The sequence below is a fragment of the Bombina bombina genome, chromosome 8 (genome assembly GCF_027579735.1).
Source record: "Bombina bombina isolate aBomBom1 chromosome 8, aBomBom1.pri, whole genome shotgun sequence".
Taxonomy (NCBI): Eukaryota; Metazoa; Chordata; class Amphibia; order Anura; family Bombinatoridae; genus Bombina; species Bombina bombina.
In genome coordinates, this window is record NC_069506.1 from 301,210,518 (window position 1) to 301,227,809 (window position 17,292).

Consider the following 17,292-nt stretch of genomic DNA (forward strand, 5'->3'; position numbering starts at 1 on the left):
AGAAGTGCTGGTCGCTAGTGGAAACGGCTGGTGAGCTAATTGGTGAGCAATGGCAGTTGCACAGCTGATTAGGTCACTGGCCATTTCCATTCACAACTAACAATTCTGTGCAGCTCCCAAGCATCAATTTACAGGGTTTAAGCAAGTTCTCAAGTTGCTTCAGTGTGGGCTTTGAACTAGATGTGCAAAAGAGTTTTTTCATGTGAATTGGTAACAATGCATTTATGGTTAGAGGACTCTGTACCAGTAAGATATTCAATGGACTCGGGACATTCGGACAAACAGAACATCTGTCAAAATACAAATATTCTCATGTAAATAACTATTGACGTTTTAAACAAATTCTTATGATATTCTCAATCTTCTAATGAACAACATAATAGACAAAATGTACTAACTGCGTCTCTACTCTCGCCAGTAGCTGATTCAATAAGGAATTGATAGGCAAGTGATCATCGGTGAATCCGCTAGCTAAAAAAGCATTGGGACTGAAGAGAGTTTTTATTGAAATTTATATTTATTGCAGAGTAGTGAGCATAGCTTCTGAACCAGATCAAGGGAAAGCTCATTCATTTTATCTTTTGTTTTATCCACCACAAGTTATTCTTAAAGAGATAGTAAAGTCATAATTAGACATTCATGATTCAGACAGAACATACAATTTCTCCAACATAGGTGTGTCCGGTCCACGGCGTCATCCTTACTTGTGGGATATTCTCTTCCCCAACAGGAAATGGCAAAGAGCCCAGCAAAGCTGGTCACATGATCCCTCCTAGGCTCCGCCTTCCCCAGTCATTCTCTTTGCCGTTGTACAGGCAACATCTCCACGGAGATGGCTTAGAGTTTTTTAGTGTTTAACTGTAGTTTTTATTATTCAATCAAAAGGCCAAGTTCATACGGTTTCAATCAGACAACATGACAACTGTTGCGTACATCAACCATCAGGGGGGAACAAGGAGTTCCCTGGCGATGGAAGAAGTGACCAAAATCATTCAATGGGCGGAGACTCACTCCTGCCACTTGTCTGCAATCCACATCCCAGGAGTGGAAAATTGGGAAGCGGATTTTCTGAGTCGTCAGACTTTTCATCCGGGGGAGTGGGAACTCCATCCGGAAATCTTTGCCCAAATTACTCAACTGTGGGGCATTCCAGACATGGATCTGATGGCCTCTCGTCAGAACTTCAAGGTTCCTTGCTACGGGTCCAGATCCAGGGATCCCAAGGCGACTCTAGTAGATGCACTAGTAGCACCTTGGACCTTCAAACTAGCTTATGTATTCCCGCCGTTTCCTCTCATCCCCAGGCTGGTAGCCAGGATCAAGCAGGAGAGGGCATCGGTGATCTTGATAGCTCCTGCGTGGCCACGCAGGACTTGGTATGCCGACCTGGTGAATATGTCATCGGCTCCACCATGGAAGCTACCTTTGAGACGAGACCTTCTTGTTCAAGGTCCGTTCGAACATCCGAATCTGGTCTCACTCCAACTGACTGCTTGGAGATTGAACGCTTGATCTTATCAAAGCGAGGATTCTCAGATTCTGTCATTGATACTCTTGTTCAGGCCAGAAAGCCTGTAACTAGAAAAATTTACCACAAAATATGGAAAAAATATATCTGTTGGTGTGAATCTAAAGGATTCCCTTGGGACAAGGTAAAAATTCCTAAGATTCTATCCTTTCTTCAAGAAGGTTTGGAGAAAGGATTATCTGCAAGTTCCTTGAAGGGACAGATTTCTGCCTTGTCTGTGTTACTTCACAAAAAGCTGGCAGCTGTGCCAGATGTTCAAGCCTTTGTTCAGGCTCTGGTTAGAATCAAGCCTGTTTACAAACATTTGACTCCTCCTTGGAGTCTCAATTTAGTTCTTTCAGTTCTTCAGGGGGTTCCGTTTGAACCCTTACATTCCGTTGATATTAAGTTATTATCTTGGAAAGTTTTGTTTTTGGTTGCAATTTCTTCTGCTAGAAGAGTTTCAGAATTATCTGCTCTGCAGTGTTCTCCTCCTTATCTGGTGTTCCATGCAGATAAGGTGGTTTTACGTACTAAACCTGGTTTTCTTCCGAAAGTTGTTTCTAACAAAAACATTAACCAGGAGATAGTCGTACCTTCTTTGTGTCCGAATCCAGTTTCAAAGAAGGAACGTCTGTTGCACAATTTGGATGTTGTTCGTGCTCTAAAATTCTATTTAGATGCTACAAAGGATTTTAGACAAACATCTTCCTTGTTTGTTGTTTATTCTGGTAAAAGGAGAGGTCAAAAAGCAACTTCTACCTCTCTCTCTTTTTGGATTAAAAGCATCATCAGATTGGCTTACGAGACTGCCGGACGGCAGCCTCCTGACAGAATCACAGCTCATTCCACTAGGGCTGTGGCTTCCACATGGGCCTTCAAGAACGAGGCTTCTGTTGATCAGATATGTAAGGCAGCGACTTGGTCTTCACTGCACACTTTTACTAAATTTTACAAGTTTGATACTTTTGCTTCTTCTGAGGCTATTTTTGGGAGAAAGGTTTTGCAAGCCGTGGTGCCTTCCATCTAGGTGACCTGATTTGCTCCCTCCCTTCATCCGTGTCCTAAAGCTTTGGTATTGGTTCCCACAAGTAAGGATGACGCCGTGGACCGGACACACCTATGTTGGAGAAAACAGAATTTATGTTTACCTGATAAATTACTTTCTCCAACGGTGTGTCCGGTCCACGGCCCGCCCTGGTTTTTTAATCAGGTCTGATAATTTATTTTCTTTAACTACAGTCACCACGGTATCATATGATTTCTCCTATGCAAATTTTCCTCCTTTACGTCGGTCGAATGACTGGGGAAGGCGGAGCCTAGGAGGGATCATGTGACCAGCTTTGCTGGGCTCTTTGCCATTTCCTGTTGGGGAAGAGAATATCCCACAAGTAAGGATGACGCCGTGGACCGGACACACCGTTGGAGAAAGTAATTTATCAGGTAAACATAAATTCTGTTTTTAAATAACTTTGCAATTTACTTCTATTATTTAATTTGCTGCCTTCTCTTGTTATCCTTTGCTGAAAGGTTTATCTAGGTAAGCTCAGGAGCAGCAAAGAACCTGGTTCTAGCTGCTGATTAGTGGCTGCATATATATACCAATTGTCATTGGCTCACCCATATGTTCAGTTAGAAAGCAGTAGTGCATCTCTGCTCCTTCCCAACAAATTATACCAAGAGAATGAAGCAGATTAGATAATAGAAGTAAGCTGGAAAGTTGTTTAAAATTGTATGTTCTACCTAAATCATGAGATAATTTTTTTGGGTTTCATGTCCCTTTAAGTTCATGTTAGTATGTTTAATTGTGTCTAGCTCAAGAATAATTTAGCTTAGACATCTCCTCTGGTATATTATAAGCCAAGGCTGCCCAAACATCTGGTTAGCAATTTCACACTTATCATTAGGTAATTAAGAATGTGTAGTTGTAGCACAAATGGTAAATTTAATTTGTATATACAATTTCATTATATTCATAATTTAATTTTGAGGTGTTCTCTTTGGTGTGGGTATAATGAAATTTGGCCTGCATGCAAGACGATCCTTAGTGACTGTCCCCCAATACAAAAAAGTTTGGAGACTCCTGTTATAATCACTGGTTGAAAGTGCTTTAAAAACATGGTATATTTACAAGGTTAACACTCAAGGAAGTGAAACACTTATCCTATAAATAGCCAATTAAAATGTGTTATTTAAAGTTAGTTAGTCCATGAGGATGGTTAGAGTAGATGTCGATGGGCTTGATTTATCAAGTGATAGGGAATCGTGTCTGCTGGTCATCACTAAATGCCGCCAGCATACGCTGTCTGCATTTATCATTGCACAAACATTTCAGCAGAAATAATTGTGCAATGCTGCCCCCTGGTTATTGGCGGCCAATTGGCCACTAGCAGAGGCTGTTAATCATCTTGATTGTTCGCAAGCCTGAAACAATGGGCCTCCGAAGCAGCATCCAATGCTTGATAAATGGAGCCCAATGTCTTCCTTCTGTTACCGTGTTCCATAGCTTTTGAGTTTTGCAAGCACTGGTAGATTATAGTGTGCAACATATTACTTGCATTTGTTCCCTTAACCCTTTTTTACAGTGACAATTCCCTATCTTGTTTTTCTAGGAGCTACTGCACTTTCCCACTAAGAATCAGTTTGAGGACACTGGACACTCTGAGCTGAATGGTTTAGACCAGCCTGACATGTCTCTGAGCTCCAGCACACAAGGAACACTGGATCAACAGAGTGAAACACAACTCTTGCCGCCCATACAACAAGAGCCAAGTGCACCGTTAGTACCACAGAGCACCCTAACCGCTGAAGATATGCGACGAGCTAAGCGCATACGGGTAAGGTTTAGACACTTTGCATATATTATTATTATTAGTAAAATATATATATGTGCGTGTGTATATACTATGTATGTATGTATGTATATGTGTATATATATATATATATCTCCAAATTTCCTGTACCAAGCACTCTCGCTCACTTTTTATTTGCCCAGGTGCGGTGCATAATATACATAAGAACCAAAATGAGAGACCGCACTCGTAGGTTTTACAAGTCCACCAAAGTGAATTTATTCCCAGTAACGTTTTGGGGTTTCCCCCTTTATCAAACATGTGCGTTCTCTCATTTTGGTTCACACACACACACATATATATATATATATATATATATATATATATATATATATATATATATAATCATTTTTCCCCCTTCCAAATACAGGGAGAGTCCACAGCTGCATTCATTAATTGTGGGAATACAGAACCTGGCCACCAGTAAGAGGCAAAGACACCCCAGCCAAAGGCTTAAATAGCTCCCCCACTTCCTTCATCCCCCAGTCATTCTTTGCCTTTCGTCACAGGAGGTTGGTAGAGAAGTGTGCAGACGTTTTTCGGAGTGGTTCCTTAGGAAGGGTATCTGCCCTTTGGAATGGAACTGGAAATTTAAGTAGTCTTGTCACCCTCTCTGGAGATGCATATTAAAAGCTCCTTTTAAGCAATCCGCATTGGCGAGTTTCGCTACCTGCTTTCTTCACTCAAGTCCATGTCGGAGGCGCTGCTACTGTCTGTCAAACTTTGGAGGCGCCACCATGGCCTAGTACCACCAAAACAAATAGTTATAAATGCAGGTAGATGTGAATACTCACAAACATAAAGCACACAATGGTGCAAGTGCAGCAGACTGGAGTTTCACAGTAATCCAGCTCACTGATATTCTCAGCGGAGATACAATCCAAGTTCCCTTGATAGGCCTGTAGTCTAGTACCTAAGAATACAAGAAAGGCAAACCAACATGGCCCAATATCATTTAAGCAGAGGAGAATGTAACCATAAGATTATACTCACAGGATACACTGCACCTTCAGGTGCAATCTCAGCAGACTGGGACCTCACAGTCGCCCAGTAGACTCCAAGCAAAGGCAAATCACAGCAACCAGCAAGAAAAAAAGGTGCAGCAATCACAGCAATTGGGAATAAAATAATGCACCACCGCAGCAAGTGTATGGATACAAAATTAAAAAACGTTAACACAGCGACGCATTTCTCAGCCTCCTGAGGGCTGTTTCGTCAGTGAGAGCATTGATGAAAGTTAGTCTGGAGATGCATTATAAAAGCTCCTTTTAAGCAATCAGCTTTGACGAGTTTTGCTGCCTGCTTTCTTCACTCAAGTCCATGTCGGAGGCGCTGCTACTATCTGTCAAACTTGAAGAACCGTGTTGCTGTTCCACAGAATGGATTCCGGTAAGATCGTTTCATTTTTTACACACGTTAACGATAGAAGACAGGGTCTTAGTGGGATTCCTTTATCTTTATGGAACCAAGGATTAATATCTCCTGAGGGGGATTATTGAACAATGGGGTCTAGTTAATCATGTTTGTTATGTGATTTTGACTGCATTTGTGTAGGAGACCTTTTGGGCCCATAGGCTGATACGGAACATAAAGGTTATAAAGCTGCACAGTTTTATTGAGCTGGCACGCTTTTCCTTAGCAGGGGCAGTCCTGCATGAGGCACCATGTGACTGGAAGTAGTTACGTCTTGTTTTTCATTTCCGATTCCTGACCGAGGGGCTGTGGAGAAGAGTCAATTTCTCTACCTGTCTGGGTCATAGGAGATGGTGAGGGCCTCAGCCATTGGGGGTTTAAGGTACCAGGTTTTTTTTTGTTTTTTTGACTAAAACATTTTAATTGTATTTATGAAGGATTCTGATATTCTAGAGGATTCCTCTGATACAGATTTTGATTCCTGCGTATATTGTGAGGAGGCCTGGGTATACCAGCCCGCTCAATTATGTTCCGTATGTCGGAATAGGGTGTTCTCTTTGAGATGTTAGAGACCGCTGAGCCGTCTACCTCTGAGGATTCCTCGTCCCCTGAGTTCCGTTCCCTAGAATCTTCTACACATGCAGTTCCCCTAAGTACCATTATTCCTTTGTCTGAGGGAGACTTTTTTTTCCACCTGAGGTTACTCGCCTTTTTGCATTGCCATCTCTATGGCTTTAGCGAGTTTGCCTCTTCCTGCTACACGCAAGCATAGGGTTAATCCGTGATCTCCTATCCATGGGCCGTCATTTAAAATGAGGATTGTGCCCAGTCATCTGAGGATACGGTTCCCTCTGAGGCTTCGAAGGTAGAACCTCCAGGGTCGGGGTCGCCTGATTTGACTCCTCCATCTGCAGAGGATTTGACATTTAGATTTAGACTGGCACGCCTGCGTTTACTTCTGAGATCGGTTTTGCTGATTCGAGGTTCCCAGTCCTGATCTGTCAGGTGGATCTCAGTCCTCTAAATCTGATAATGATTTTGATTAGACGAGTGGAGAGGGTTGGATCCTCTTTTTTATCATATATATGTATATAGTTATAGTATCCCAGTCCCGAGCTCTATGGGGGGTTTGTGTTTATAACTGGCAGGACGTGTTTGTTTTAGTTTGCACTCCCTTTTGACAACCGTTTTGTGTGTTTACCTTTTCATCTCTATTCCGTTTCAGATAGTTTTTGTTTTAGATCTCGGGGTTCTTGTGGAATCTCTTTTTAGAAAAAGGTTTTGTTACTTGGTTTGTTTTTGGTATATCGACTTTGATGATCATGATGGTTGTAGTCTTCCGATGGAAGCTTCTAGGTCTCTGTTCGGGGTGATGATTCCCTCGATTTCTAGAGATAAAAATTTAAGCCTCGGAGCTTATTTTCTTTATTTTGTTTATTCTCAGTTTTCCTAGCACTGCTGGAACTCAAGAATTTGCCATTTGTTTTTTTTTTTTATGACAAGACGTGTCATACCCTTGATGACGTGCAGGACCTATTTTGGGTAATAGTCAAGTCTGTTCTTCCCTTCCACTCTAGAGAAGGAGCTCTTTCTAGTTATTCTGGTCTAGGCAGAGCAGGTCCATCTATACCACAGGACAGGCAGGACCTGTCTTAGGTTCTTCTGGATGGACTCTTGATGCTGGTCCTAGGGGTGGGAGTTGAGTTTTTCATTCTGCCTTTCTGGACTAGGTGACTTTTTGAGTCTTGTCCCGGTTCTCTTCGCAGTGTCATTACACTGTTGGTGACTGGTCCATTAAGGGGAGGGGTTTCCCGTCCTTTCTGGGTCCGATGATTTTTAAGCAGAGTTTATTAGATCTTTGTTCAGAGAGAATACACGGTTCTCTCTACCTGGATTTAGGAAGAGGGATACCTTTCCTGTCTAGAGGAGCCGAGTGTAGCCTGGTGGTTATCTCTGTGGTGTTGCAACTCGAAGGTTGACGGTTTCTAGGTGTTGCGTTGGCTCCTGAGTCTGGGCGGTTCTGTTTTTTTCCAGCGTCTGCTAGTAGGCCTTTGGGATTTGCTTCCTGCCTTTTCCATCCTCAGAGGTGGACCTAGACCTGAGTTCTGGTCTTGGCACCAGGTTGGATCCTTTGGACGCGGCTTGGTCTGTCAGACAGGAAGGCTCTTTGCCTTTAGAGCTTACGAAGTTGGAATTACTTCATCGGGTTCTTCCCTCCAATTCTCCTTTAGGCCTTCGTTGGCGCTGTGGTGGGGAGTGATGGATTCAGCCCAGGCCGAGTCTTCGACATAGCATTGGGTTTTTGTATCTGTCTTAGCAGTCTTTTTGGATTACCGTTTGGGGAATCGTTCCCTAGGGTTCGGTCCAGATCTCCCGGTGTTGGGGATTTTTATCCTAGTTCACCCGGGGCAGTTTTGTCTTGATATCTTCCCTGTCAGCAGGGTGAGAGTGTTTTCTGAGGTATGTGGATCAGAATTTTCCTTCCAATTAGCCTTGTTTTGTTTTTTTTTTCAGTAGAGAATTTGGTTCTGAGGTCTGGTCTTCTGGGTCCATGAAAGTCGGGACCTCTTGGTGAGTGGATTATCGAGTTAGTGAGTTCCTCAAATTTGGTGGTGGGCAGAGGCCCACTACGGCTCTTGAAAGCAATCCATTCTTTAAGCGTGCTCTTCTGGAACGGATGTTCCTTATGATCATCCGTTTGATCTGACTATCCAGAGGTTTTTGAATGTGTATCTGAGGAAAGCAGATCGAGTTTCTCAGCTGAGGCCAGCAGGACTAAGAGGCCTAAGGGATTAGTTCCCGGCCTAGTAAGCTATAGGCTTGGAGTTTGAATCCTGCTGTGGCAGTTTTCTTATTCTGAGGAGGTCTATTTTAACCTTCTTCTTTTCGGCCATGTCTCTCCTCGAGAATGGCTCGATCCTATCTGGAGTGGGCGTCAGCGAGACTGTTGCTCCTCCTTTGCCCGTGAGTTCGTAATCACGGTTTAGAGGCTCACTGCCATGAGAGTTCCCTTGTTGCAGGGTTCTACCAGGTCAGGGTCTCTTTGTCTCCCGAGGCGATTTGCGAGGGGTCGCTTGGCCCTAGCCAAGAGAAGGTTTTTCTCGGTCGTTTCCTTCAGCTCGTACCTGGTTCCTCGTCACCTGTTTTAGGCGTGGAGGACTCCCTCTATTTTTATCGGGAGGAGCTAGCTTGTCCTGACTCTCTTCTGGATCCTGAAGTATTCTTCTTCCCCTCTAGAATGAGCTGGTGAAGGGCTTGTCTAGCTAGTTCTTGTTCGAAGGGGCAGCTTGCTTGGATAACCTGTGATGGGCTTAGTTGACTGGCAAGCGGAGGGTTGCAGTTGGATCCCAGCTGTGGTCCCTTTATCTGGTATGTGTTTTCACAATCACTTTTTGCTGTCTGTTGTGCTCTAGTTCCAGAGGTTCATTGATCTTCCAGGCATTCAGTTGTTTTTGCTATGGCTCTGCCTGTGGCAGGGCCGGCAAGTCAATTTCTTGCTCCTTTTTGGGGTTGGATTTATCCTTTAGTAGTTGCTTCGGGTTACCTTTGTACCTGTACAGGAGGTATTCTTTGAATTCTTATTCAAGGACCAATTTCGTCTGTAGATTGTTTTTTCTACGTGTCATAGTTTATGTATTGCAATTTAAAATATGTTCTTCCTTATTGTGGTCTCCCTTCTATTAGGGCTATCCGAGTTTTTTCTCCCTAATATTGTCGGATTCCTTGTCCAAAGGGGAAGGAGTTCTTCCTTGTTTGGGGAATCTTACCTTGAGGTTTCTGTCAGACTTCATCAGAATAGACCGTTTTTTTCCTTTATGTTAGTCATATCTGGGGAGTGCAAGGTTTTGGAAGCTGATTAACTTCCTCCTTGTTGGTGGAGGAGTGTTTTTTCGCTGGGTCTAGAATTCAGGGGGTCACGAGCATCCTCACAGGTTTATGGCTCAGTTCGAGTGCAGTGGCATCTTTTTGGGTCTCTGACATGTGATCCTGTGGTTCTGATTGTTGAGCAGCTGCATGGTCCTAACATTCTTATTCATTTTTATTTTTTTTGCTTCTATGAAGGAATCCTTCAGGAGTTTGGTTTTCTTGCAGGCTGTGGTGCCCTCAGGTTCGGCCGCCTCTTATTCGTACCCTCCCGTTAGCATTCAGTGTCCCCTGTAGCTTGGGTATAATTTCCCACAAGTAATGAATGCAGCTGTGGACTCTCCCTGTATTTAGAAGGAAAACATAAATTATGAATTACCAGATCATTTGCTTTCCTTTGATACAGGGAGAGTCCACAGCTCCCGCCCGTGTTCCCCGGTGGACGGCACTAAATTTAAGTTGTTTTCTTCTGGCACCTTTTTCACCCTATTTCTCCTACTGTTCCTTGTTCACTTGGCAGAATGACTGGGGGATGAGGGAAGTGGGGGAGGTATTTAAGCCTTTGGCTGGGGTGTGTCTGTCTCCTCCTGGTGGCCAGGTTCTGTATTCCCACAAGTAATGAATGCAGCTGTGAACTCTTCCTGTATCAAAGGAAAGGAAATTATCTGGTAAGTCATAATTTGTTATTATAATTTTTTATTTTTTTTTACTTTTGCTGTTGTACTTGAACCTAAAACTCATAAAGGTCATGTCTCTTACTTCACATGCATCTTTTACTGCACTCATAAAACGTAGTTGGAACACTATAAATGTGTTATGCCTGAAAAAATAAGAAGTAGGATTTACAAGCATGTCAATGGTTAGAATTTGCAGACTGTCTACAAACACATGCGCTGGGTGTATAGAGTAAAAGTTATAAATATTTGATACTGAATATTTTCCCCCAAAACCAAGCACAGTCTGATTAGAGGGGGGGGGGGGGGAGATTTTGTGTACTGAGCAAAATTATTTTTTTATGGTCACTGCATTTGTAGGAGTTGACAAAATCAGTCAATGAGGCTGATGACTACAGTATTCAACATTATTTTTATGCTAGTTTTAAATTTAAACCTTTACTTAAAGCGACATTGTACACTAGATTTTTCTTTGCATAATTTTTTTTGTAGATGATTCATTTATATAGCCCATATAGTATAGTTTTGCTTATTTTTTTATTAAATTGAGCTGATTTTCGACTCCTTACCAAGCCCCAAAGTATCAGATGTAGACTGAATTCTACAGATTCCTGCTTGTTCCTGTTTGCATAATGGGTCTTTTCATATACCGGGGAGAGGTGGGTGTCTGCTCTTCCTGCTTTCTCATCCCATTTCAGTTGTTGTACCAGCCTAACCTCATCAACAGTGCTAAACTGGAAGCTTCTAAGTAAGTTTTTAAAAGATTTTATACTGCATTTTCATATCCGTGTCTGCATATTCTTCTTTATAGAAGTGTCTATTGCATGCAATTATATGAAAATTGGTGTATACTGCCCCATTAAAGGGACATTCATTCCATTCAATTTGAATTTGAGATGCACCACAGTACATTTCAAATTCAATTAGAGAAATGTTGGCAATATACATTCACTTTAAAAATTGCTTTCCTTTTTAAAAGTAGTGAAACCTCGATGACTTTTAATGAAGTAAAATTATAATGCAAAAATGTATGTAACTAAGGGGTTTATCAAAATCTTGATATTTTCAGCCAGTATCAAAAAGTTTTAAACTTCATCCAATAGTGTCAGCATGGTTTTCAATTGCCAATAAAACGCCTCCGCTGTGAAATCAGTTTTTCACAGATAGCAAAAGAAAAAGATTTTTCATTGTTAAATTTTTGATATAGGGATTGAAAACAAAATTAAAATGACAAATAAAATGGCAATTTCACAGGTTTCAATATTATTATAATACGAGGTGTCTCTATGAAAAGTGTTCTTTTCTTTCCTAAGATATGGTGAGTCCACAACGTCATCATTTACTGTTGGGAATATCACTCCTGGCCAGCAGGAGGAGGCAAAGAGCACCACAGCCAAGCTGTTAAGTATCACTCCCCTTCCCACAAACCCCAGTCATTCTCTTTGCCTTGGTGCACGGAGGAGGTGAAGTTTTGGTGTCTGAAGAAAATTGAATTTTTACTTCAAGCAAGATTTTTTACTACTTTTAGAAAGCCAGAGTAGGTATTTCCCTTTCAAGTCTGGGTCTAGCCATACTACACGTTAATCTCTTCAGTAAGGTGGTGGTGACTTTAAAGCAGTTAGGAAAATGCAGGGAGGCCCACCTCACAAGTTCCTAACAGGTTGCTGCCCTTGTATAGAAAACCAGAGTAGGTGCTATTTCTTTTTAAGTCCACGGATCATCTTAATTACTAATGGGCTATTCACCTCCTTGTCAGCAGGAGGCGGCAAAGAGCACCACAGCAAAGCTGTTAAAAATCACCTCCCTTCACTTCCAACCCAGTCATTCTCTTTCTTTACTGCTAGGAAGTAGTAAAGTTAGGTGTTAGAAAAGATTCTTCCATCAAGAGTTTATTATTTTTAAAGTAGTTCAAGATTTGCTGCTTTGTCCTAGGGTGTAGCCGTAGTCCATATCAGTCTCTTCAGTAGAGCAGTGGTGGCTTTAGAACAATGGGAACTGGTGGGACATAATTCTCACTGCGCCTCCCATATATTGATGCTGCCCTAACCCTGAAAACCTGTGGGATATTTACTCAGGAATTTCTCTTCTTTCACAGGTCCATGTGGGGGAGAGGACCCCTCAAACCTGGTGAACTGCCTTGCTGTCAGGCAGACATATGAGGGAAGTGCTACTTTATTATTCTGGGACTAATAACACTCAGAGAAAAAGGGAGCACTTCACGACAGGACGTTACACTATATAAAGGGCTCATTGAAATATGCACTTTATTATGGGGACAATGTAAACTCTCAGAGACTGAGAGAACTGGACAGCATTAAGCAGGCACTGGGGCTGGGAGGCAAGATTTTTTTATGGCTCTGGTGGTTTTACTTCACGGCGGTTTATCTAATGCAAAATGCCGACCGGGAGAGTATGTTAGCCACGCCCACGATGGGCGGATCTTTCTGAATTGCACGCTTTTTCACTGCGCCTCAGTGTACAGACACAATCAGGTCGGAAATTCCAGACTCTGCTTAGAAACGCATGGTTCTTGTTAAACAGGTGTTTCTAGGACTGGAAAGTAGCTTGGTCATTCCCCTGTCGAGTCTGGATCGTTTCCTTGAAAGAGAAAGAGGTCTCCGGTCTTGCAGTGAGGTAGGCACCTCAGCAAAGCTGCTGAGGTGTAGTGGTGTCATTTTTTATTATCTTCTGTTCGTTTGAGTACGTTTTTTACATACACAGTAAAAAAGTTACACTTTTAAATTTAAAGGGACAGTAATATTTTTGCACTTAAATTTTTTTGTAACAAAATTAATTTAGTTCTTAAAGTTCTTCAAGGGGCTTCGTTTGAGCCTATGCATTCCTTAGATATTAAATTGTTATCTTGGAAAGTTTTATTTATTGTTGCTATTTCTTCTGCTCGCAAAGTGTCAGAGCTCTCGGCATTGCAGTATGAGTCCCCTTACCTTATTTCTCATTCAGATAAGGTAGTTCTACGTATTAAGCTGGGTTTTCTTCCTAAAGTTGTTTCAGATCAAAACATTAATCAAGAGATTGTTGTTCCTTCCTTGTGTCCTAATCCTCCTTCTCAGAAGGAAAGGCTTCTCCATAATTTGGACGTGGTTCGTGCTTTAAAGTTTTACCTGCAGGCGACTAAGGATTTTCGTCAGTCTTCTGCATTGTTTGTAGTTTTCTCAGGAAAACGTAAGGGATAAAAAAAATTGACACTTTTGCCTCGGCTGAGGCCGCTTTTGGGAGAAAGGGTTTTCAAGCAGTGGTGCCTTCCGTTTAGGCTCCCTGTCTTGTCTCTCCCGTATCATCTGTGTACTCTAGCTTAGGTATTGATTCCCATTAGTAATTAAGATGATCTGTGGACTCATCGTGTCATTAAAAAGAAAACAAAATTTATGCTTTCCTGATAAATTTATTTCTTTTTTGACACGAGTCCACGGCCCGCCCTGTTTTTGTAAGAGACAGGTTGTTGGTTATTATAAACTTCAGACACCTGCACCTTGTTACTTCATTTCTCTCCTTTACTTTGGTCAAATAAATAGGTTGGGAGTGAAGGGAGGTGGAATTTAACAGCTTTGCTCTGGTGCTCTTTGCTGCCTCCTGCTGACCAGGAGGTGAATATCCCATTAGTAATTAAGATGATCCGTAGACTCATCGTGTCAAAAAAGAAATACATTTATCAGGTAAGCATAAATTTAGTTTTTTGTCTTCTGGGAATGAACACTGGCACTGAAGAGTTTAACAAGTTAAAAACTGCACTAATATTGGGGCTACAATCCTGAGTTCAGAACTTATAATGGCAGTAGGCAGGCACTTTGGACTGTGACTATGGAGGCGGTAAGTGAATTCATCGTAAGATAATTAATTTTCCTTTGGTGGCTCAGTAGTTTAATTTTATACAAAGTCCTATAGTGCTTAATGTAACTTAATCCGAAGGATCGTTGTGTTGCAATTTTTGTCCGTACTGACAAATTGTTCACTTATGGCTGCCTTGAACTGCCCCTGACATGTATGGCAGGCGGATCTTTTTCTGAGGCGGTACGGCTAGAAGCACAAGCTTTCACTTTTGTGGCGCAGCTTTTAAGCCGGTCATGTGACAAGTGAATTCCTCTGTATCGGAGACCAGAGCTGTTGCGATCAGAGAAAATACAGTTGCAAAATTGCAATTCTGTTCTGTTGTGCAAGAGGGTGCAAGTAGGTGTAGAGGTGTAGAGGTTTTGGTATAACTGGTTCTGTCTAATTCCTTCTCCCTTATATAAAATTTGCCACTTAAATAGCGATTTTGCTGTTTATTTTGCCAGGGCTTTACAAGCATATCCTTGTTGGGGACACAGGTTGTTTTTTGGGAGCCATTAAATTCTTAACGGAACAGTACAGAAAAAAATAAACTTTTCTTTTATTGCCTGAAAGATTTTTTTATTGCAATTATGGACCAGGAGCCTGCTCCTATGGTTGGGTGCAAGCTTTATTTGGATAACCAAGTTGAACCTCCTTTGCCCTTTTGTTCCTCATGTATTGAGAGGACTCTAATATATAAAGATAGACTTTTTGTTACTGAGCCACCCGTCTCTCAGGTTGATGCTGTTTAGGCAATGCCGCAGCTTTCTCCTTAAACGTCCCATGCTTTAATGGCATCACATGCAGTGCCCTGCGGTTCCTCTCAATCTCCTGGAGGAGTTTATTTGCAAGCAGAAATTGCTGCCCAGGTATCCTGCGGCATTAGCTGCCATTCCCATGTTACAGGGGAAACGCAAGAGGAAAATTAGAAGTTGGAACAGAAACCTTACTATCTAAATCTCTGCTACTCAAGTGGCCCTTCATAAATCTGATGAGGAAGATAGACACGTCAGTAGGCTCTGAGGGTGAAATCTCAGATTCGGACAGTATAATTCCTTTATCTGATGCTGAAGTGGTATCCTTCAGATTTAAGTTGGAACACCTCCGTGTACTGTTAAAGGAGGTTTTGGCTACTCTGGACCACTCTGATCCCTCTGTCGCAGTCAACCCTAAGAAGTCTAGTAAACTTAATAAATACTTTGACATTCCTTCCTCAGTGGAGGTTTTTCCTGTGCCAGACCGTGCCACAGAGATTATAGCACAGGAATGGGAGAGGCCGGGGATACCTTTCTCCCCATCTCCTGTCTTTAAGAAGATGTTTCCTGTTGCTGACTCCATTAAAGGGTCATGGCAAACGGATCCTAAAGTAGAAGGGGCAATTTCTACTCTGGCTAAGAGAACTACTATTCCTATTGAGGATAGCTGCTCTTTTAAGGATCAAATGGACAAGAAGCTGTAGGCTTATTTGAAGAAAATTTATGTTCATCAAGGTTTCCAATGGCAACCTGCAGTGTGTATTGCTACAGTGAGAAGTGTGGCAGCCTATTGGTTCAACGCCTTGTCTAAATCTCTTCAGGTAGAGATGCCCTTAGAAGAGATCCAAGACAGGATTAAGGCTCTTAAGCTAGGCAATTCCTTTATTACTGAGGCTTCCCTGCAGGTCATTAAATTGGGAGCCAAAATGTCTGACTTTGCTGTACTGGCGCGCAGAGCTTTATGTCTTGGTCAGCCGATGTTTCATCCAAAATCCAAACATAGAGCATGACATTTTAAAGGGACACTCAATCAAAATTAAACTTTCATTATTCAGATAGAGCATGCAATTTTAAACAACTTTCCAATTTACTTCCATTAACAAAATGTGCACAGTCTTTTTATATTTAAACTTTTTGAGTCACCAGCTCCTACTGAGCATGTGCAAGAATAAGCATGTATGCATTTGTGAATGGCTGATTGCTGTCACATGGTATGTGTATTCATTTGTGATTGGCTGATGGCTGTCACATGGTACAGTGAGAGTGGAAAAAGACATAACTTTTAAAATTGTCAGAAAAAAAATCTACTACTCAATTGAAGTTTAGACTAAGTGCTATTGCATTGTCTTGTTATCTTGAATTTGTTGATTATGCAAATCTACTGTGTTGACTGGTCCTTTAAGCATCTTTATAATTTACTCCTATTATCAAATTTCTTCATTCTCTTGGTATCTTAATTTGAAATGCAAGAATGTAAATTTAGATGCCGACTCATTTTTGGTGAACATCCTGGGTTATTCTTGCTGATTGGTGAATAAATTCATCCACCAATAAAGTGCTGTCCATAGTCTGAACCAAAAAAAAACTTAGATGCCTTCTTTTTCAAATTAAGAGAACAAAGAAAATTTGATAATAGGAGTAAATTAGAAAGTTGCTTAAAATTGCATGCTCTATCTGAATCACAAAAGAAAAAAATTTGGTTCAGTGTTAAGGTTTTGCAGCAGGCTCAGTTTGAGCCATTGCATTCCATAGATATTAAGTTGTTATCTTGGAAAGTTTTTTTGTTTCTTATTGCTATTGGAACTCTTAGCCTTGCAGTGTGATTCGCCTTATCTTATTTTTCATTCTGATAAGAAACAACAACAATGATAAAATGCGCTATACCTAGAAAAAATGTTGAATTAAATATATATATATATTTGCAAGTATGTCCTTTTTGTTGATATAACAGTTGCAATACTGCAGTTTGATCAAATGATAGAAAGGAACAGTACCTTTACTGGAAGAAAATAAGTCCAATAAGGCTTCCTGTGCTCAGGGATGTTTATCAGTGTTTTCCAGAATTGTTCCAAATAATTGGTTTCTAAAATCCCTTAAGTTCCAGGGAAGTCACTGTCTCCAAGCCTTGCTGCCTTTAATCCAGCCTGGTATTCCCAAACCAGGGCTTCGTATGCAGGAACAAGTATGTATGGAAAGAGAAGAAATGGCGCAAAAGGCAGGACTCAAGTGAAAGCGTTTAATGACACAGTATAATACACAAATATATATGCACTTACAAGATTAAAATAAGTGTACTGCAATTAGGAGGATCATGGGTGGTACAGTTCTTGTTGCTTCCCACAGCCGGCTTGTTGTAATTGCCGAGCGCTGCTGCACTGGATATGACTGGCAGGTGAATC

General features: G+C 41.5%; 1 protein-coding gene across 1 annotated transcript in view; it reads left to right on the forward strand.

Annotated features, from left to right (window-relative positions):
- LOC128639226 (PR domain zinc finger protein 10) overlaps positions 1-17,292 on the forward strand; it is a 293,752-nt gene that overhangs the window by 103,584 nt on the left and 172,876 nt on the right. The window contains exon 13 of the mRNA XM_053691501.1: positions 4,120-4,344. Coding sequence (XP_053547476.1) covers positions 4,120-4,344 — 225 coding nt within the window. The remainder of the gene's footprint in view (positions 1-4,119; positions 4,345-17,292) is intronic.